The 21,262-nt window shown below is 41.8% G+C and overlaps 1 protein-coding gene and 1 long non-coding RNA gene across 32 annotated transcripts in view; one reads left to right on the forward strand and one right to left on the reverse strand.

Annotated features, from left to right (window-relative positions):
- CCDC83 (coiled-coil domain containing 83) overlaps positions 1–7,780 on the reverse strand; it is a 48,506-nt gene extending 40,726 nt beyond the window's left edge. Inside the window, exons 1-2 of one of the 4 annotated variants that reach the window (XM_038568399.1) lie at positions 7,533–7,780; positions 982–1,104 (exon numbers count right to left, since the gene is read on the reverse strand). In XM_038568399.1, coding sequence (XP_038424327.1) covers positions 982–1,076 — 95 coding nt within the window. In that variant the 5' untranslated portion in view covers positions 1,077–1,104; positions 7,533–7,780. Of the gene's footprint in view, positions 1–981; positions 1,105–7,532 lie in introns of those variants that run through there. The other 3 variants (XM_038568397.1, XM_038568396.1, XM_038568398.1) reach the window with 3 other exon arrangements.
- LOC111091500 overlaps positions 1–21,262 on the forward strand; it is an 84,246-nt gene that overhangs the window by 47,096 nt on the left and 15,888 nt on the right. For 10 of the 28 annotated variants that reach the window (XR_005375556.1, XR_005375558.1, XR_005375546.1 and 7 more), the window contains exons 1-7: positions 9,039–9,180; positions 9,293–9,343; positions 9,685–9,722; positions 9,804–9,940; positions 10,070–10,226; positions 11,777–11,838; positions 12,322–14,622. This is a non-coding gene — a long non-coding RNA (uncharacterized LOC111091500). Of the gene's footprint in view, positions 1–1,237; positions 1,309–3,624; positions 3,809–5,342; positions 5,465–7,153; positions 7,266–8,085; positions 8,259–9,038; positions 9,181–9,292; positions 9,344–9,684; positions 9,723–9,803; positions 9,941–10,069; positions 10,227–11,776; positions 11,839–12,321; positions 14,623–16,626; positions 19,893–21,262 lie in introns of those variants that run through there. The other 18 variants (XR_005375569.1, XR_005375570.1, XR_005375572.1 and 15 more) reach the window with 15 other exon arrangements.

Raw genomic sequence — 21,262 nt, forward strand, 5'->3', positions numbered from 1 at the left:
AGCATAGAATATGTATTACCTCTAGTTTTGTCTCCAGCTCCTGGGAGTGAGACACTAAGAAATATTTTCATTAAAAATAATTGTACCGGGGATACCTGGGTGGCTCAGCGGTTTGGTGCCTGCCTTTGGCCCAGGGCGCGATCCTGGAGTCCCGGGATCGAGTCCCATGTCAGGCTCCCGGCATGGAGCCTGCTTCTCCCTCCTCCTGTGTCTCTGCCTCTCTCTCTCTCTCTCTCTGTGTCTATCATAAATAAATAAATAAATTAATTAATTAATTAATTAATTAAAAAAATAAATTTAAAAATTAAAAAAAATAATTATATCAGGGGGATCCCTGGGTGGCTTAGAGTTTTAGCGCCTGCCTTTGGCCCAGGGCTTGGTCCTGGAGTCCCAGGATCGGGTCCTGCGTTGGGCTCCCTGCATAGAGCCTGCTTCTCCCTCTGCCTGTGTCTCTGCCTCTCTCTCTGTGTGTGTCTCTCATGAATAAATAAATAAAATCTTTTAAAAAAATAATTGTATCATTTGGATTTGATCTGTAGCCATTGGAGATAATGCTCATTGGAATGTCTAGAAATGAACTCTTCTATAAATGTATGCTAACTATTCCATGTTACAATAAACCTATTAATAAGCCAAAAATCAGCATCAATACTTCTAGACATAATCATATTTTATGAGGTAAGTCAGCCAGCTGTTATATACAAACTGTGTATTCAGTATGTGGGAGAGTGGTGGGAGAGAGGAAGCCAAACCACATTAATGAATGCTGTTTCACTACTACTACTTGAAAAATATTATAGTCAAAGTTTCAAAAACTTTAAAAATATGCACATAGCACAAGAGTGAAATTATGCTTCCAATCTACCTCCAGTCTCTCTTGACAGCTTTTGAGCGCATCACTTTCCATTTGGAGTTATATGAATCTTAACAATGATTTCCATTTACACATGGGAACATTTGGATTTCATAATTGAAACTTACTGGTATTCTAGAAGTGCTTCACTAGTAGGCAATTTGACTTCTTTGTGTGGCCCATCTTGAACATCCTTTTTATTTGCTTTTGCTGTGTTATCCATTGTGTTGCTTAGTTAGTAAGAAGCATACCTGTTTGAAAAGAAATGGGAAAAGTAAATAAATTCTGTCTTTGCTCCTCTACTTGTGTTTACTCAAGATAAGGAACTGCTGGGACTTAATTTAGAACTGTTTTTTTTTGTTTTTTTGTTTTTTTTCATTTCAGGTCTCCAGGTCTCCAGACCTATTACCTACCACAATGCTGGGACATAATGAATCAACAGATTCTTGAGTCTGGTAAGTTCCATGCCCAGGTATAGCATTTCACCACCCAAAACTTTCTAAGAGACTCATCCCCTTATGTTATCCATCTACATCTGTTTTCCCTCTCAAGTATTTTTAAGAACAAGGACTTAACTTTTTCAGTCATTTTATTCCACCACAGTGTTTGGCAGAGTGCACTGCATATAGTAGCAGTTCAGGAAATGTCTGTTAACTTTTTTAAAACTAAGATAAAACAAAAGTACAACTTTCTATGAACACCAAGAAACTAGAGCCCAGAAGAATTAGGTTTGGCCAGGATTGTTATAAAGAGCAAATAAAAGCACATATTCAAATGTTTTTTAAGGGGCTAAAAGGTTTACAAATGCAAAATAATAGTAATAATAATATTATTAACAGTAACCGCTCATCAGCTATTAATTGCTTTTTAATCAATAGTAAAAAAATTGTCAAAAATGATACATTTTAAAAGTGAAAAATCAGGTTCACCGTTCAAAGATTTATAAACAGGAATACTTCTTGGATTCTGTATAGGTACTAAAGTACTTCTTTTCAGATTACATAGTCTCCCTTAACAGATTTTTATCTTTTAATTTCCATTAATCTCAAAAAAAAGAGTTCCTAAACTTCAAAATATTAGTAATTGGGTATGGTAGAAAGAGTATAGCCTTTGTGGGACGCCTGGGTGGCTCAGTAGTTGGGCGCCTGTCTTTGGCTCAGGTCATGATCCCAGCATTTGGGATCGAGTCCAGCATCGGGTTCCCTGTGAGGAGCCTGCTTCTCCCTCTGCCTGTGTCTCTGCCTCTCTCTCTCAGTCTGTCTCTCTCGTGAATAAATAAATAAATATTTAAAAAAAGAATGTAGCCTTTACAATTATTTATTTAGATGGCTGGAAACTCCATGAAAGTGGGGATGATATAATTCTTGTGCATTACTCTATTTCCCCACACAGATGCACAATAAATCCTTGTCAGATGAAAAAATGGATGGATGAATCAGGCAGACATGTTTTTTTTAATTTATTTTTTATTATTGGAGTTTAATTTGCCAACATTTAGCATAACACCCAGTGCTCATCCCACCAAGTGCCCCCCTCAGTGCCCATCACCCAGTCACCCCAACAGGCAGACATGTTTAAATCCCAGATCCACCACTTATTGTCAATGGAACCTTGAGTAGATTAACCTTTTTGAGCTTCAGTTTCATCATTTGTAAAGTGAGAGAAAAAAACCCTTACTTTAAAAGCTGTCGTAAGAATTAAATAAGCTAATATTTAAAGCGCCTAGCATAGTGGCTGACATACAGAAAGAGCTTAGTTAGGTATTTATGCCCCTTTAGTTAAACTCCAGATCACGCTTCTTCAAACTTCAGGTAACTGAAAAGCAGAGGATGTCTGCCTGTTGCTAAGTATGATGATATGTGGAAAAACTAATCTGTGTGATTTGCTGTTGTCAACCTTCATCAATGATTTAGGTCACTGAATCGGTAATCTGCATAGATCACTGAGATCCACAGTGGGAAATCTCTCTGAAGTGAAACATGTTTTCCTAGACATGATGCTTGCATACCTAGACCTCCATCAAGGCTCAGTCTTTATGTCTGACCCTTTTCTTTTCCAGCCAAAATGTGTTCATCTCTATACTCTAACAGACTCCAGTATGCATGAATGGAAACATACTATAATACTTCCCAACTAAAAAGCATATAGGTGATAAAACAAAAAAATTAGCACATTAAGACAGTGATATATTAAGTGATATCTTCTCAGATATGAAAATCTTGAGAATAATTCCATAATCTACACACCAAAATGTGTCATTTATACCATCGTAGTTCACAGAAACTTCTCAGTTGAGAAAAAATTGCTTTCTTTTGTTTTAGATGCAGAGTTGAATTTTTATATTATTTTCCATTTTAGAATTAGAGTTTTTAACTTGACTATTGAACAAAAAGATAGCATGCTGACCAGTGTTTCATTTCACAACAGTTACTGTTCGACAGTGATTTTTATTATAAATATTTCAGTTAAAAGTTAAAACAAATGCTAACTTCGATCTCTAGTTCTCTAGTTCTCTTTATGAGTCATATGGAAGAGATCAAGTGTTAAAGTTTCCACCTACAGTACCCATCTGGTGCTGGGGGAGGGGGGATGACCTCATCGTGCTCAATTACCTCAGTTACCTGGCTAAACTCTCTGACTAAAGTATAGTTACGTAACTGAGGCTCATGACAAAGGACTTTAATAAAACATGAGTGAAAATGTGGATCCATTAAGCACAAATGATTTATGCAAAAACTATATTAAGATTCATTGTTTTATATATTTTTCAGAAAATTAGGAAGCATCGGTTGCCCTTTTAATAGATGCATTCTTGCAATGAGCTAATGACATTACTTCAGAAAGTACTAAGTACTTCTACATTTGATAATGTCCTACAAACAATGGGGATTTTCATAAATATTTACAAGGATTTACAGTTCTTGACCACCTAGAGGATTTCTATCTCAGCAAAAGGTGAGAATCCTAGAAAAAAAACTCACAAAATAATGTGATTACCTTTCAGGAAGGTTTCACAAAGAATAATTCCTGACAGAGGGACACTTGATCTGTTTGCCAGTAACTGCAAACATCTATTTAGTGCCTGCTCTGTGCATGGCACTTTACCTGACCCTTAATTTTAAAATATGAAGAGACAAGATCGCTACTCAGACAAAGAAATATACTCCAGCAGAACTTCAAAAAAATAATGAGCAACTTTAAAAGACTAGAAAGATTGTGCATGTAATGAATGCTCCCAAGATCGTGACTACAGGGTGACCTTCTGTGCCTGTTTTTCCTCTCCCAACACTGGGCTTTTTCTTTTTTTTTTTTTTAAGATTTTATTTATTTATTCATGAGAGACACAGAGAGAGAGAGAGAGAAAGAGAGAGAGGCAGAGACACAGGCAGAGGGAGAAGCAGGCTCCATACAGGGAGCCCAACGTGGGACTCAATCCCGGGTCTCCAGGATTACACCCTGGGCTGAAGGCAGCGCTAAACCACTGAGCCACCCAGGCTTCCCAACACTGGGCTTTCAATATACGTTGTGGTGGGAGGACAGGTGAGGAAGCTGAGTTTGAAGACTGGGTGTCCAGCCTTGTCAGAGCCCACTCCATAATCATTTCCCATCAGAAAATGTTTCAAAATATATTCCCCAAGTGCTTTTCACTGAAAAGTAAGTAGGCTGTTTGGAAAAAAATGGACATATAATAGCCACATTCTTCAAATGTACTGTTAACCCATGTCTTACTTTACTCTGCAAAATTATCCAAAAAACAAAAAAATGGATTCTCAGGATCCTAGCTCAGTATCTAGAAGGTTCCTCATGACTCTTTTTCATTTGGGACGAATATCCAGAAGCCTCCTACTGACTCTTTCCGAATTTTATGGAGGCTGGGAGGGATGGCAGCTCTGCCCTGATACGTTTCCAGACATTTAGAATGGATTCTGATGTTGATTAGCCAATGTTTTTATATAAATGTAGATTAAAATGGAAGATATTCATTTAATAGCATTAGTAATAGCAGAAGTTCTGAATAAGATTCCATCAGAGGTTGAGAGTATGGTTTAGTTAAAAGATCTCTATGTGGGTGTTGGAAGTCTTGAAATCTATCTAGTCCTGGCTCTGCTATTACCTACCTATAAATGTGTAACTCTAATAAACAACAACAATAATAATATAATAATATCTCATTACAGTGTTAACTGCAGTATATATTTGAAAACATTCATGGCATTCATTCTCAACAAAATACAACTCCTTTAATACTGAATAATAACTAATCACTTCATCTTTGGACTTGCAAAAAATATATGTTGGAACATAGGCCAGGATCTTCCATGGATGCAAACTAGATGTTCAATAAATGTCTAATTTGAATGACTGACTTGCAAATCATGTGTACTCACTTTCTTTACCAATGACCCTATTTATTTGCTCATAATGTCGTACATATCCTTAGTTTAGAAAGTAAATCATGTTTGTTTGTTTGTTTGTTTGTTTATTTAAGGTAAGCTCCACGCCCAGCGTGGAGCCCAATGTGGGGCTCAAATCCACAACCCTAGATCAAGACTTGCACCAAGATCAAGAGTTGGATGCTCAACTGACTGATCCACCCAGGGGGCCCTGAAAGTAAATCACTTTTATTTTATTTTATTTTATTTATTTTATTTTTTTATTTTATTATTTTATTTTAAGATTTTATTTATTTATTCATGACAGAGAGAGAGGCAGAGACACAGGCGGAAGGAGAAGCAGGCTCCACGCAGGGAGCCTGATGTGGGACTTGATCCTGGGACTCCAGGATCTTGCCCTAAGCTGAAGGCAGATGCTCAACCACTTGGCCACCCAGGTGTCCTAGTAAATCACTTTTAAATGCAAATACTCTCTTATGGTAGAACATATTTTTAATACAATTTTTAAATATTTAAAAAGTGTTCTTCAGTGTATGTTAAAAAAAAAAACTCTAAATTCATTTAAAGGCTTTTAGTAGTGAGAATATCACCTAAAAGTTAGTTTCAAACAAATTCAGTCCTCCTTTTGTATAGATTATGTATATACAGTCCAAAATAGCTTTAAAAAGTAAAACACAGCCAGTTTGGAGATACTTGTTAAACCACCATATACTCAAATTGAAGTATTTAAAAATATCTGGATATAGGTGCCTGGTTGGCTTAGTCTCAGGGTTGTAAGTTCAAGCCCCATGTTGGGTGTAGAGCCTATTTAAAATAAAAAAAGATAATAATAAAGTTAACTATTATTAATGTACCTTATATTTTAAAAAATAATAAATAAAATATCTGGATAAATGACACTAATAATAATAAATAAAATAATAAATAAAATATCTGGATAAGTGACAACTTTCACTTGCCTAATTGATGATTTACATTACATTGCCACATGTTTTCTTTGCCAGCACAAATCCTTTGGTCAGTAGCACATTTCTGAACTGCAGTTCCCAAATTATACTGGATTCTTAGCTTAATAATTGGTCTATCTTCTGATCCAGAATTGCTAATAACATAGTTTGAAAAGCACTATCTTATACTAACTTATCTAGCAACCAGAACTACATTTTCCCCCCAACTCCTTCTGTCCTTCAAGCTTAGAAATGTCACAAAAGAAACATAATCATGAAAAGAATATTGTGAAGATTATGGAAATGCATGCAGTATTTTCATACTCTGATGGTGGAGAACAAAAAAGTTTCTATCATCAAATAACAGTGGTGATTATGAAAAAGATCTGCTGGAGTCAGGTCTTGGGGTGGCAATAAGGAAATCCACGAGCGGTTATCACACACACAATGATAAATACCCAATCTCATTATTTTCCTTCTCTGCCTTCACAGAAACATATCTATGTATATACTTTTTTCCTTCAATGAGACATCTTCCACCTCTCATCCTCCTCCTCAACTCTCTCTTGTCTAACAGAGAGTTAATCATGGAGTGAGAAGGGGACTGAAGAAGCAAGGTAGTGTGAAATTGAATTGTAAAAGAAGGATGTTGCAGCATCCAGGGCGGGGAGCTGAAGCCAATCTATGGACTGAGAGAGTGAGGGTTAAGGCCATCAACAACATTCAGGCCACTCAGAAAGTACCCACAGGGGAGGGCTGTGTACTGGTACTGAGAAGGATGCAAGGGGGTGTGAGTCTTCACTCAAAACGCATTCACAAGACTGGGAATGTGCTAAGAACACTAAGCCAAGCAAGGCTTGAGTCAAGTCCTAGCCCCTCCACTATCAGTTTTATAACCCCAAACAAGCCTCTAAACCCCCTGATCCTGAGTTCTCTTCATCTTTCCTGCCTCCTCCCAGGGTTATCAAGGAAGCTCAAGTACTTTGGAAGTACTGTCAAGCAATAAAGCTCCAAACAAATGGAAGAACTGGTTTACTGAGCATCTACTGTATGCTAGAGGCTGCCTGTGAGGTGAGGGCATGAAGGGTAGGAAATATCAGAAAGGGAGACAGAACACGAAGACTCCTAACTCTGGGAAACGAACTAGGGGTGGTGGAAGGGGAGGAGGGCGGGGGGTGGGGGTGACTGGGTGACGGGCACTGAGGGGGGCACTGGACTGGATGAGCACTGGGTGTTATTCTGTATGTTGGCAAATTGAACACCAATAAAAAATCAATTTATTATAAAAAAAATAATATGGGGCTTTCTGGGGAAAAAAAAAAAAAAAAGGTTACGAACCTGAATCAAATTCAGATCCTGCCCTCCGGGAATGGAAGATCTAGAAGGGCAAACGAGCAACACACCCGGGGGTTCTACTGCAAGGCGGTTAATATTTTGGTCAGATCAAAAGATCTTCGGGTTCTGTGTCCTGCGTGAAGAGAGGTGGGCGTCTGAGCAGCGCTCCCGGCGGCTTCCAACGGTCCCGGAGCAGGGCCCGGGGAGGACGCCCGAGGGCGCGACCCAGGCCCCCGTGGGCGCAGGGCAGGCCCCGGGACTGGCGGGGGTGGGCGGGGAGGTCGGGCCTCAGGTGCCGGACGGGAGGGGTCGGGGCCGAGGCAGGAGGCCCGCCAGTCCCGCTACCGCCCTCCACGGCGTCCGGGAGCGGAGGCTCTGCAGGGGCCCGCAGTCCGCACTCGCCCGCCGCCAGGGGACCCGGCCCACCCCCTCCGCCGCGGCGCCAGCGCCCTCCGTTTCCAAGGCGACGCGCGCGCGCGGGCTGCCCCGCCCCGCCCCGCCCCGCCCCGCCCGGCCCCGCCCCGCCCCGCGCAGGAGCTCCCGCGGGCCGGGCGCGCCTCCCGGTGGCCGCACAGGAAAGAGGCGCGGCCGAAGGCCCGCGCTGCTGCCTTTTGCCGCCGAGATGGCGCCCTCCCGCCTGCTCCCCGCGCGATTTTCACCCCCGCAGCGCACCCTGCTGATTGCACACTAACGCACGCCCCCTCCCGGCCTCCCTCGACGGCTAAACCTGTAGGCGCTCGGTTGTGCGGACACGTGGCACGTGGCTCTGCGCCGAGACCGCAGCGTGGCTTAACAGGCGCTCGCGGGGCGGGCGGGGGTGTGCGCGGCCGGCCCCTGCCCCTCTGCCCCTCTGCCCCCCTGCCCCCCTGCCCTTCTGCCCCCCTGCCCCCCTGCCCCCCTGCCCCCCTACCCCCTGCCCCTCTGCCCCCCTGCCCCCCTGACCTTCTGCCCCCCTGGCTCCTGCCCCCCTGCCCCCCTGCCCCCTGCCCCTCTGCCCCCCCTGCCCCCATGCCCCCTTGCCCCCCTGGCCCCTGCCCCCCTGCCCCCCTGCCCTTCTGCCCCCCTGCCCCCCTGCCCCTCTGCCCCTCTGCCCCCCTGCCCCCCTACCCCCTGCCCCCCTGCCCCCCTGCCCCTCTGCCCCTCTGCCCCCCTACCCCCTGCCCCTCTGCCCCCCTGCCCCCTGCCCTTCTGCCCCCCTACCCCCCCTACCCCCCTGCCCTTCTGCCCCCCTGCCCCCCTGCCCTTCTGCCCCCCTACCCCCCTGCCCCCCTGCCCCCCTGCCCCCTGCCCCTCTGCCCCCCCTGCCCCCATGCCCCCTTGCCCCCCTGGCCCCTGCCCCCCTGCCCCCCTGCCCTTCTGCCCCCCTGCCCTTCTGTCCCTCTGCCCCCCTGCCCCCCTGCCCCTCTGCCTCCCTGCCCCCCTGCCCCCCTACCCCCTGCCCCTCTGCCCCCCTGCCCCCCTGCCCCTCTGCCCCCCTGACCCCTGCCCCACTGCCCCCCTGCCCCCTGCCCCTCTGCCCCCCCTGCCCCCCTGCCCTTCCACCCGCAGGGCTCTTGCTGGCCCGGGTTGGGTGCGACAGTCCCCTGGGGTTTGGTCCTTAACGGAATTGCAGCCTCCTCCACTAAGTGCTTGTGTGATAACACCCGGCTCTGTAAGCTCCTTGGTCCTGTTTTGCTTCTCTCTTTACTTTTTTTGCTCCTAAACCTCAAGAAAACCAACACAGATTCCGATTCCGTTTTCCTCACTCTTTCTACTTTTTGCAGCTCTGTCCTAATTTGAGGGGGAAATATATCACCTGGCTACAACCTCCGAAGGTGCCTTTTCTATCCTGCATTTTTTATTTTTATTTTTAATTTATTTTTGATTTTTTAAATTGGAGTTCAATTTGCCAACATACAGCATATCACCCAGTGCTCATCCCGTCCAGTGCCCCCCTCAGTGCCCGTCACCCAGTCACCCCAACCCCCCGCCCACCTCCCCTTCCACTACCCCTTGTTCATTTCCCAGAGTTAGGAGGCTCTCATGTTGTCACCCTCACTGATATTTTCACTCATTTCCTCCCCTTTCCCTTTATTCCCTTTCACTAATTTTTATATTCCCTAAATGAATGAGACATATAATGTTTGTCCTTCTCCGATTGACTTACTTCACTCAGCATAATACCCTCCAGTTCCATCCAAGTCGAAGCAAATGGTGGGTATTCGTCATTTCTAATGGCTGAGGAATATTCCATTATATACATAGACCACAGCTTTATCCATTCATCTTTTGAAGATACAGATACAGTGAAACGCCAGGACTCCTGCATTTTTTTTCTTTCTCGGCCTCACGACAATTTCTTACATCCTGGCAGCACCTACTTAGGCTAGTAACATCCAAGTCACTCACCCCTCTGTCCCCAGAAGACACAGGTGAGGAGCTCCCTTGAACCCCCACTCTTCATAAGTCACCTGTTTGACATTCTTGAATTTGATTTTTAAAAAATAGACTATCATATATAGTTTCTAATTAGTTCTGTGACTTTTTTTTTTTTTTTTTAGATTTTATTTCTTTGTTCGTGAGAGACACACAGAGAGAGGCAGACACCTAGACTCCCTGCAGGGAGCCAGATGGAGGACTCCAATGGGAAACAGAGATCACGCCTTGCACCGGAGGCAAGCCTCAACCACTGAGCCACCCAGGTGCCCCAGTCCTCTGGTATATTAATAACAAATTAACTTCTTTAGGGAATTGAATCAGTTAATATAAATATTAGCTTTTGGTTGAGGTAGTTTATCTCATTGGTAAAAAGTCATCCAAAAAGTAACCAGTTTGAGATAATTTATGTGTTCTACCTCATTTGGGCCTTCCTTTATTCCATCGGTGTTATGTCTTTGTTAAATGCCAACAGTTTCCTGTGATCTACACATTTGATAAAGATTTTCTTAGGTACTTGGTCTTTCCTAGAATAACAACAGGTGGGATTATGGGGTAAAATTATTAAATAGAGTGCAGATGCAGGAGAAAAAAGGTACCACCAAAAATTTTTCAAGCATGGGGATTATTTCTGTTAAATGGAAAAAGAATTTTGTGATTATTCAGCCCTTAGAAATCATTCCCAAATCATTTCCTATAAACCTTAGACCTGCTTCTTCTATGAAAGCCTGGGCCCAGGGTAAAAAATGTACTTTTACTCTATCCTTTATCTCCTGTGCAGTTTTTATTATGGTATTTGCCAGTTGGTGGTCAAACAGATGAAGCCAGATAAGCATTTGCCAAGTTTCCTCATTTGACTTTGATTTTTCTGCTAGCCATGTTGAGTGATGTAGAAATACAGGTAGGAGAGGGGCGCCTAGGTGGCTCAGTCAGTTAACAATCTAACTCTAGATTTCGGCTCAGGTCATGGACTCAGAATCATGAGATCGAGCCCTGCCCAGGCTCCACTCTGGGTGTGGAGCCTGCTTAAGATTCTCTCTCTGCCACCCTTCCCTCCCTACCCTCCCCCCAAAGAAATACAAATAGGAAAGTTTCTGTGGTAGAAAAAGCCAAATATATTGTCTGATTTGGCAAAATGCCAAATAACCTGTTTGGTATGCACAATTTGTAAACATTTTATACTTTTTCCATTTTTTCACCTTTTTTTTCGTTGAGGATCACTACTTCTGCAAACAGACCCTAAAGCAATCAACTAAATGTATCAATATTAAATCTCACAATAATTTTTAGAGACCTGAGCTAGTGATTAACCTGTTGACTTTGTAGACCTGTTCAAACTTCTAGTAAATCAGAAGGTTTATTGACAACAAAGTTACTTTTGAGAAATAGAAAAGCCCAGCTATACTTCTTACCCAAAAACTTTGTTCCTTTGTACCTTAAATAGGTATTTTTGCAAAAAAAAAAAAACAAAAACAAAAACAAAAAAAAAAACGTCATGCAGTAAATTACTTTCTTGACAGGGAAAGTTTACCTTTAAGCAGGCATTATGACAAACTCATAGAGGGAATTATGTTTTAATCCAACATCCATTGGCATGTTTTGATATTATAAAATGGGATTGTTTCCCACTCTATTTATAAGGGTTGCAACTTTTTCCTTTAGGCCAGAGAATGGCTCTGCAACCTTCCCCATCTCTTCATCTCTTGAAACCAAGTTTAACTTGAATGACCAGAACTCTGGCAAAAAGAAATCACATCACTTTTCCCCCCACATATCTCCTTCCTCCTCCTACCTAATTTTTGAAATTACTTTTATGAACTCTGTTCTTTCAGAGGGAGAGGAGCCCAGAATGTAAGCTGGAGCCAGAGTGTTGTGTCCCAGAAGCCTGAGCCAGGTAATACTGACTGTGCTTGAGGGCTTTAGTATATGATGTCATGGGAGCAATTCAGCTATAGTGAGTTGCTACATGTTTTGGCAGTTTTAAGATATGACTACATAAGAGAAACATACAAATCAACAGAATGTGACAAAAACATCCAGAAATAGATATGTAAAAACAAATGTACATATATTTACATGTATTTAACTATCATATTTGATTTTATACACACACACACATACATACATAGACAGTTGCTTCAGACAGAAGTGCCAGGGTAAATAGATGAGGAAAGGATAGTATTTTCAACAAATGCTACTGTAACTATTGCATAGATCTGAGGAAAAAAAAATGAACCTTGACCTGATTATATACCTATAAAAAATTAACTTGAAGTTAATCATAGATCTGAACATAAAAGCTAAAACTATAAAACACAGGAGAAAATCTTCGTGATGTTGGGTAGGCAAAGATTTTTTTTTTTTTTTTTTAATATAGGACACCAAGAGCATGAAGTTTAAAAAAAAAAAAGGAAAAGATTTTGGAATTCAAAAAATTAAAAACTTCTTCTCTTTAGTTAGTTTTAAGAAGACAAAAAGGCAAGCCACAGTCTGGAGGAAAATATTTCAATACATATACCTGACCAAAGGCTGGTATCCATAATTTACTGAACTAAAAGCTCAATAATGAGAAGATAAAACAACCAATTACAAACACCAAAAGATTTGAATAGACACTCCACAAAAGAAGACATATCAGTGGCCAATTAGTACCTGAAAACATGCTCAACATCATTAGTCATTAGGGAAATGCAAATTAAAGCTCCAGTGAGATACTACTACACACCCATTAGAATGGTTAAACTTAAAAAAAAAAAAAAACTGACAATATTGTGTGTTAGCAAGAGTGAGGAGCAACTAGAACTTTCATATATTGTTGCTGGAAAAGTAAGATGGCACAACCAATTTGGAAAACAATTGGGTGGTCTTTTATAAGGTTAAATACATATCTCTAGTATGATCAACCCAGCAACCCCACTCCTAGATATTTGTTCAAGAGAAATGAAAATGAATGTTCATAACAGCTTTATCGTAATAATCTAAACCTGGAAACAACCCAGATGTCCATCAACAGGTAACTGGTAAAACAAAAAGTTTATAGCCATACAATAGAAACTACTTAGCAATAAAAAAGAAATGAACTATTGATACATGCAACAAACAACATGACAGGTCTCAAAAGAATTAGGTAAGTGACAAAGCCAAATGTGAAAAACTATATACTGTATCATACAAAATTCTAGAAGAGCCTGAAAGCAGATTAGTGGTTGCCTAGTGCTGAGAGGGAGAGGTGAAGGAAATGTTCTTTAACTTAATAGAACATGGTGGTGGTGGTACAGGGTATAGGCATTTGTTAAAAATTGCGGAATTACATATTGAAATGCGTGCATTTTATTGCATGCAAATTATACCTTAATAATTAGTTTATTTCTTAAAAAAATAGCTACAAATTCTCCGATACTCCTCCCATTAAGCGGTGGAGTCTCTCTTCCCTCTTCTTGAATATAGGTGGTCTTACGACTATTTCAACCAAGAGAATATAGCAGAAATGATTATACATTATTTCCAAGGCTAGGTCAGAAAAAGCTGCTTCTGGGTTCTTTTGGGATACTTGTTCTGAGGGAAGCCAACTGCCATGTAAAGAGCCCATCTACTTTGAGACAGCCATGCTGGAGAGGTCACATGTAGGCCCTATGGTCATCTCTTCCAACTGAGCCTACCTTTGAGCCCAAAAAGTACTTGACATGTGAGTGAAGGTATCTTGAATCCTCCCAACAAGCCATCCATCAGCTGAGAATTGCTGAGTTGTGCCATAGTTGATGCCACAGGAGCAAGAGATTGCCAGTTACTACCCTGCAGAATCTGGGATATGGTTGTTTAAAGCCACTAAGTTTTGATAGTGTATTAGTTAGCTATTACTATATAACAAATTACTCCAAAATTTAGTGATTCAAGACAACAACAATAACTTATTGTCTCACTGTATCTATGGATTAGGAGTTTGGGAGCAAGTTGATTGGGAAGTCCTAACTTGGGGTATCTCATGAGGTCAGATGTTGGGCAGATTCTTTCTGCCTGAAGGAGCTTTCAGTCTATGGGGAGTGAGGAGCAGACAAGTTGTTAGGCCATCACAACACAGTTTGATAACCGTGGAATAGGGGTAAAAACCCCTGGAAAGGGAAAAACCTAACCCAGTCTTGAGAGTCAGGGAAAAATTTCCAGAGGAACTGAGGTCTGAATTGAGACTTGACCATGAGCAGGCATTAGTCAGTTTAGAGGGTTGGATGTGAAAGGGGCTGGAACAGAGGGATTGACATGGAAAAAGTCCTACAGGTAAAAATGAAAATGATGAGTTTCTTGTGAAGCTGAAAGAAATTTACTAATGCTTGGAGAATAGGGTCCCAGAGAGGGGAGAAGAGCTAGCCAGCAGGATAGAAGCAACAGGACAGATGGTGTTGGGTCCTCTGAATCATCTTTCATGACAAAAGTTCACTCTGGCTACAGTATAGAAGGGTTGGGAGAGGTCAAGATAGGGACAGGATCCAGGATGAACTTCACTGATCACACTTTCCATCTTTCTTCTGCCTACGAGCTTCTCACATAGGTCTGCTGCTTGGTCCAGGAGACATGTCACTGCCTCTGCCTTTTGCACGTTTGCAATGGTTGGCAAAAAGAATGACCTCATTTCCCTGGCTCAAGTTATCAGCTTGCCCAATCTTTAGAACCTTCTATGACTCAGGTGAGATGCCCACCCCCACACCAGGAAGTAGTCTGTGAAACTCTGCCTCTAACAAACATATTAAAGAATTAGAACATAGAGAGTGATACTACCTCACATCTAGAGAATGAGGCAGTATAGATTCTGACTTCCACTTTGTAAGGACTGTGTTTGTATAATTATTTTCCGGTTGGTTTTTTTTTAACTATGGTAAGAACACAACATGAGATCTACCCTCTCACAAAATTCTAAGTGTACATTGTTGTTAACTGTGGGCACTGTATTTAACAGTAGATCTCTACAATTTATGTGTCTGACAGAACTGAAACTTAATACCAGTTGAGCCAGAACCCCCCATTCTCCCTTTCCTGAGCCCCTGACAACCACCAATTTACTCTCTGCTTCTATGAATTTGACTGTTTTTAGATACCTCATGTAAGTGGAATCATGCAGTATTTGTTCTTCTGTGTTTGGCTTATTTCACTTAGCATAATGTCCTCTAGGCTCATCCATATGGTTGCAAGTGGCGGGATTTTCTTCGTTTTCTAAAGCTAAATAATATTCCATTGTATGACTATACCATGTTTTCTTTATCCATTCATCCACCAATGGACATTTAGGTTGTTTCAATATTTTGAGTATTGTGAATAATGCTGTGATGAACATGGACGTATAGATATCTCTTTCAGATCCTGATTTCAATTATTTTGGATAAATACCGCAAAATGGGATTGCTGGATCATATAGTAGTTCTATTTTTTAATCTTTTGAAAAAACCTCAATACTATTTTTTCAACATTTTTGTACACAATTCAATAATTTTCCTATCAGAAACAATGATTTAGAATAGACCATGGGGGAAATGTACCATATAAAAATAACACCAGGGATCCCTGGGTGGTGCAGCGGTTTGGCGCCTGCCTTTGGCCCAGGGCGCGATCCTGGAGACCCGGGATCGAATCCCACGTCGGGCTCCCGGTGCATGGAGCCTGCTTCTCCCTCTGCCTGTGTCTCTGCCTCTCTCTCTCTCTCTCTCTCTCTGTGTGTGACTATCATAAATAAATAAAAATTTAAAAAAAAATAAAAATTAAAAATAAAAATAACACCATAATAGAGTGTTAATATAGATAGTATATGTTCAAAACCTAAATAATACTTTTTTTAAAGTTCTCAAAACTTTTGACTTAACAGACTGGATTGGACAGGAAATACTATAATACCTGGACTAGAAAATGTGTAACATTGAATAACATCAATGTTAATCTTTTCAAATAAATGTGTGAGTTTAATGCAGATCTACAAAAAATATTTGTTTGCAGAAGGAAAAATAATTAGGGAATTTTCAGAACTGTGTATCATTATTACCAAGTCCAAGATGGTGTGCTATATTTTTAAATAAAAAGACATAGTGAGATTTTGGGTTACTCCTTGCATTATATATGGTATTGAGGAAATACTAAATATTTTACCTTTTAGTCAGTACACTAGCTGAGAAAACCATTGCAAAAGACCACACTATATGATCCCATTTAAATAATATATCCAGAAAAAGTGAATCTACAGAGACAGAAATTGAGAGAAGACTTCAGTTTGGGGCTATACCGCAATAGGGTCATCAGTAGGAAAAGAGAAAGAAAGCTGTCCAAATGAGGGATGAGTAGCTGAACAGGGGGTTGCAGAGAGAATAGTCTTTGGATTTTATTTATTTATTTATTCATGAGAGACACACAGAAAGAGATAGAGACATAGGCAGAGGGAGAAGCAGGCTCCCCAGGCCGGGGCGAGCCTGATGTGGGACTTGATCCCAGGTTCCTGTGGTCATGCCGTGAGCCAAAGGCAAACGCTCAACCACTGAGCCAACTGATGAGTTTCTTGTGAAGCTCAAGAATAGTGTTTGGACTCTGAAATCAAAAGACCCATCTGGTGAATGCAACTGACTTTGGAATTGCTCATTGTGGAGTCTGGTGAGATTAAGACACATAGGATATAGAACCATGCTTTGCTGATGCTTATTTTCTTTAACAGAAATTTGGACTAAGAAAGTCCACAGAGTTTTTCTGAAGTAGCTGACCAGCTGTGCGCTTGGATACATTACTTCTTCTTTCTGTACTTCAATGTCCTCATCTATAAATGGAGATAATATTGCATAACTCTCAGGGCTGTTCTGAAGAATAAACACCGGGTCCAATTCTTGGCAAGTAGTAGGTTCTTAGCAAATATTAGTTCTCCTTCATACTCCTTCTAAAATATTATTTGGAAAGAATGCCAGAAAGTAGGAAAATTTGGAAGTCTTCTGGATCACATTTCTCATGTAGCTGGAGAGGGCTCACTCCTCTCAGCATCTATATCTGGTGGGACCCAAATATGCATCTCTGCTAGCTTCAAACCTGTATACTCAGCTGCCTACTTATCATCAATTAGATGTCTCACAGGCACATCATGCCCAAAACTCATTATCTCCCACCCTTCCAACTTGCTGATCCTTGAGGCTATGATCTACATTCAGTAAATAGCACCAGCATCACGAGCTATTGAAGCCTGAAGACCAGGAGTTGTTCTTGACTCTTTCTTTTTCCTCATATCTCAGATGTCATCAATCTAAGTACTGTCAGTCTATCTAGAGGTTTGATACATAGAACCTATTCATTAATTTTCATCCAAAAATATATGTTGAGCAGTGACTATGGACAAGGCAGGCACCACATCAGGCTCTGTCTTCACTGCCTCCTCACTAGCACTGATCACAGTCTTCTTCTGATTTGACTGGAAAAATAGCTGCCCAGTTAGTTGCCCTTGAATCAACTTTTTGTTTCTTTGAATCCTGTCTCCACATTCTGCCAGGATTCATTCCTTTGCTTAATACCTTAAATGGCTTCCCACAGAGCCATTAGGAAAGAATTCCTGACATAGCTGATAAAGCTCTCTAAACTCCAGGCCCACCAGGCATAAGTCAGGTCCCCTGTTATGGGCCCTGTTATGGGTCACTGGTGGGATTTCCCCCCCAAACACACCCTGAGATTGGGATTTGAGTACAAGTGGTTGATTTAGGGGGTAGACTCGGGAAGCTATGGTGAGAAGATGGAGGAATGAGGAGGGAAGAAAAAGAAGCCTATTCAGAGTGCCTTAATGAGCCTGTTACTGGGAGATGGATAATGGGCACAGTCTCCCTGGGGAACTCTGGGAGACAGTATATGCCATAGGTTGATTTGTGCTCCACCCAAATTCATATGTTGAAGCCCTAACTCTCAATATGACTATATTGAGAGATAGGGATAATAAGGAGAGTTAAAATAATAGTTAAAATTTAGGAGGCCCTATAATGATATCATAAAGGCCTTGATACAGTAGGATTAGTGTTTTTATAGGAAGTGACACCAGAGAGCTCCCCTGAATTCTTTCTTTCTCTTTTGGAGGGAGAAAATAAAGAAGGGGGTGTGAATACACCCTGATATGGAGGCTGTCCCCAAGCCAGGAAGAGAGACTTCACCAGAAACCATGCATACTGACACTCTGATCTCAGCCATCTAGCCTCTGGAACTGTGAGAGAATACATTTCTGTTGTTTAAACCACTCAGTCTATGGCATTTTGTTAGGACAACCAAGGCTAAGATGGTATAGAATCCCCTCAGGGCTGTCCCACCCAGAGGGTGAGGAAGCTGGGTAGTTAACTCTCAATTCTCACTCCCCCTTGGTTGAGGAGTGCTCCTGAGCTCATTGATTCCCCAGCACTGAGGGCCTGCACCATGCAAAGGCTGAGCATGCTCCTGCTGCCTGTGAGCCAGAGAAGTCTTCAGTCAGCCTGAGAGTCACTTGCAGGAAGGTGTCTTTGGCTTGCCTGGTGAGTGCCGAGGGGATGTGAGCAGGGCAGCAGTGTCCACCACAGCTCCCTCTTTACCTTGCTTCTAGGGCTCTGCTTACTCTTGTAGTGACTCATTCAGCTACTGTGTTAGGTCTGAAAGGTTACAGACAATATCTCTCTCTGCTTCACCAATAGACCGCCAATGCCTAGTACAGAGCCTGACATGTAACAGGTGCTCAAGAGATACTTAATGTATGTATGGATAAATGAATAAATGGTGATCCTTTTCAGAAAGTAACCCAGGCATGTCATGCTCTGAATTCAACACATAAACATGCAGCATAAAACCTCTAAGTTATTATGATACCTAAATCTCCATATTCACCTACATTACTGAAATTTCTTTCAGTAGCTGATAAAAGCCTTAGTAGGCTTTCTAAATAAAGCTTAAGGTATAAGTTTTTATCCCTTTGCAACAAATATAGTCCTAGCACCCTTTTTCTAGACCCAGGCCGTTCCACATGTTGTGCTGGAGTACAGAAAGATAAAACCTTCACAGCCCACCCTGTTCAACAACGGCTGGGCTCAGCCCCATGACTCATTGGAGATGGCTCCCAGCTGCCCATAGTACTAACACAAACAGGTGGAGCACACAAAGATGAAGGTGGCATTATGAAACTCAGACCTTATCCTGTGAGCCCAGGGAAGCTGTGGAAGGTTTCCCAGCATAAAAAGCAAGACTTCAGAGAGATTAATGAACAGATATTTAGGTGGGAATGGAATGGGGAGAGACTGGCAGCTGGGAGACAAGATGGCAGGGAAGAGTCCTGAGACAACATGGCTGACAGAAACTTTTGGGCTATGTGGCACTTTGCATAGTAGGTCGGTAGACTGGTTGGAGACAGAAGAATCACTGCAGGGAATGAATCAAAGTATAAACAGTATGCAAATGTAGTTTGGGTTTTAGTTTAACTCCCTTACAAACTTTCTTCTGTTCCTTTATCTTTGAAGTTATTTCTTAAGGTACGAAAGAGGTATTTGTAGAAAAAAAAAAAAAAGAAGAAGAAGAAGCCTTCACTAAAGTTCCCTGTAAATAATCAAGAATGCAGGTTCTCACAGCTGTGTAACTTGAAAAGGGAGACTAAATGGCATTAAGTTTTGTGTGTTCATGGGATGATGCTTGAATGTTGCGTGCACACAACACATGACTTTCTCTGAAACTAAGAAACTTTGTGTTTCCCTTAAATCTTGGTTTAAATTTAAAATATTCCTTTTCACATGTTCTGTGTCTCGACTATAGTAATGATTGCATGATGATACTCATTTATCAAAACTTCTCTAACTCTACATATAAAATTGGTGATTTTGTGGAATGTCTGGGTAGCTCAGTGGTCGAGTGTCTGCCTTTGGCTCAGGGTGTGATCCTGGGGTCCTGGGACTGAGTCTCGCATCGGGCTCCCTGAAGGGAGTCTGCTTCTCCCTCTGCCTGTGTCTCTGCCTCTCTGTGTGTCTCTCATGAATAAATAAATAATTTAAAACAATAAAATTGGTGACTTTGTGTGCCTCAATAAAGCTGATTTTTAAAAACCGAATAGGGCAGCCCCAGTGGCCCAGTGGTCTGGCGCTGCCTTTGACCCGGGGTGTGATCCTGGAGACCTGGGATCGAGTCCCACATCAGGCTCCCTGCATGGAGCCTGCTTCTCTCCCTCTCCCTCTGCCTGTGTCTCTGCCTCTCTCTCTGTCATGAATAAATAAATAAAAGCTTTAAAAAAATTTTAAAAATAAATAAGAATAAATAGAAAACTGAATAAAAGGCAAATCTATCCAGAGATGAATCCAGACAAATAAGAATGCCTATGTACGAATGCACTTATATAAAACTCTCAAAAATGCAAACTGTTCTATAGTGACAGAAAGCAGATCAGTGGTTGCTTCCTTGAGGGTAGGGTTTCCTATACCTCATAGTGCTATCTATACATACATATATGGCACTGAGTTTGAGAGACTTCCAGTTAAATATAGCTGAGTTTATCTCCTCCTACAGAAACATCACTAAATAGGGAGAGGTGGGGCAGAGTAGGGTTGGAGGGAGTATAAATCCACAAAGACTGAGAAAATTAGAAAGGAAATGTGAGCAAAAGAGAAATTTCAGAAATACATCTTGAAAAGTGGAAAATGAGTGGAGGAGTAAAATGTGACTTAGAGCAGAGGAGGCTGCTATTGAGAGTCCACAGAAGATGCAGGACTTGAGGTGGTACTGGGTACACCGAAGGTAGGGGAGGGGCAGGGATTGGTTGAAATTTTTATGTAAATATTAAAGCCAGAGGCCCTCTTTCCCATCCTTTGAAGTCAGGGAGTGACTTTTGGCAATAGGAAGCATGTTCTCTGGAGATAATGAGCAAGAGAGACCCAGACAGGCTCAGGGACACAAGACATATAGGGGTGAGGTGGAGCTGGGTTAATAATAGTAGGAGATTGAAACATGCTGATTATGGGAAAGTTCAAGTAATAAGCAGTGGGACCCACAGCCTTCTTTCTTAGATCTACTCCTATGGGTATCCCTGGGTGACTCGTTGGTTTAGCGCCTGCCTTTGGCCCAGGGCGTGATCCTGGAGTCCCGGGATCGAGTTCCGCATTGGGCTCCCTGCATGGAGCCTGCTTCTCCCTCCTCCTGTGTCTCTGCCTCTCTCTCTCTCTCTCTCTCTATGTCTATCATGAATAAATAAATAAATCTTTAAAAAAATATTTAGATCTACTCCCATGAAGACCCTTCTTCCAAATAACCATCAGGCATGTAACCCTGAGGCAGGAGATTGGAGGCTGCTTCTCTAAAGACAAAACATACTCCACATACTGGTATTT

Source organism: Canis lupus, chromosome 21 (genome assembly GCF_011100685.1).
Source record: "Canis lupus familiaris isolate Mischka breed German Shepherd chromosome 21, alternate assembly UU_Cfam_GSD_1.0, whole genome shotgun sequence".
Lineage (NCBI taxonomy): Eukaryota > Metazoa > Chordata > Mammalia > Carnivora > Canidae > Canis > Canis lupus.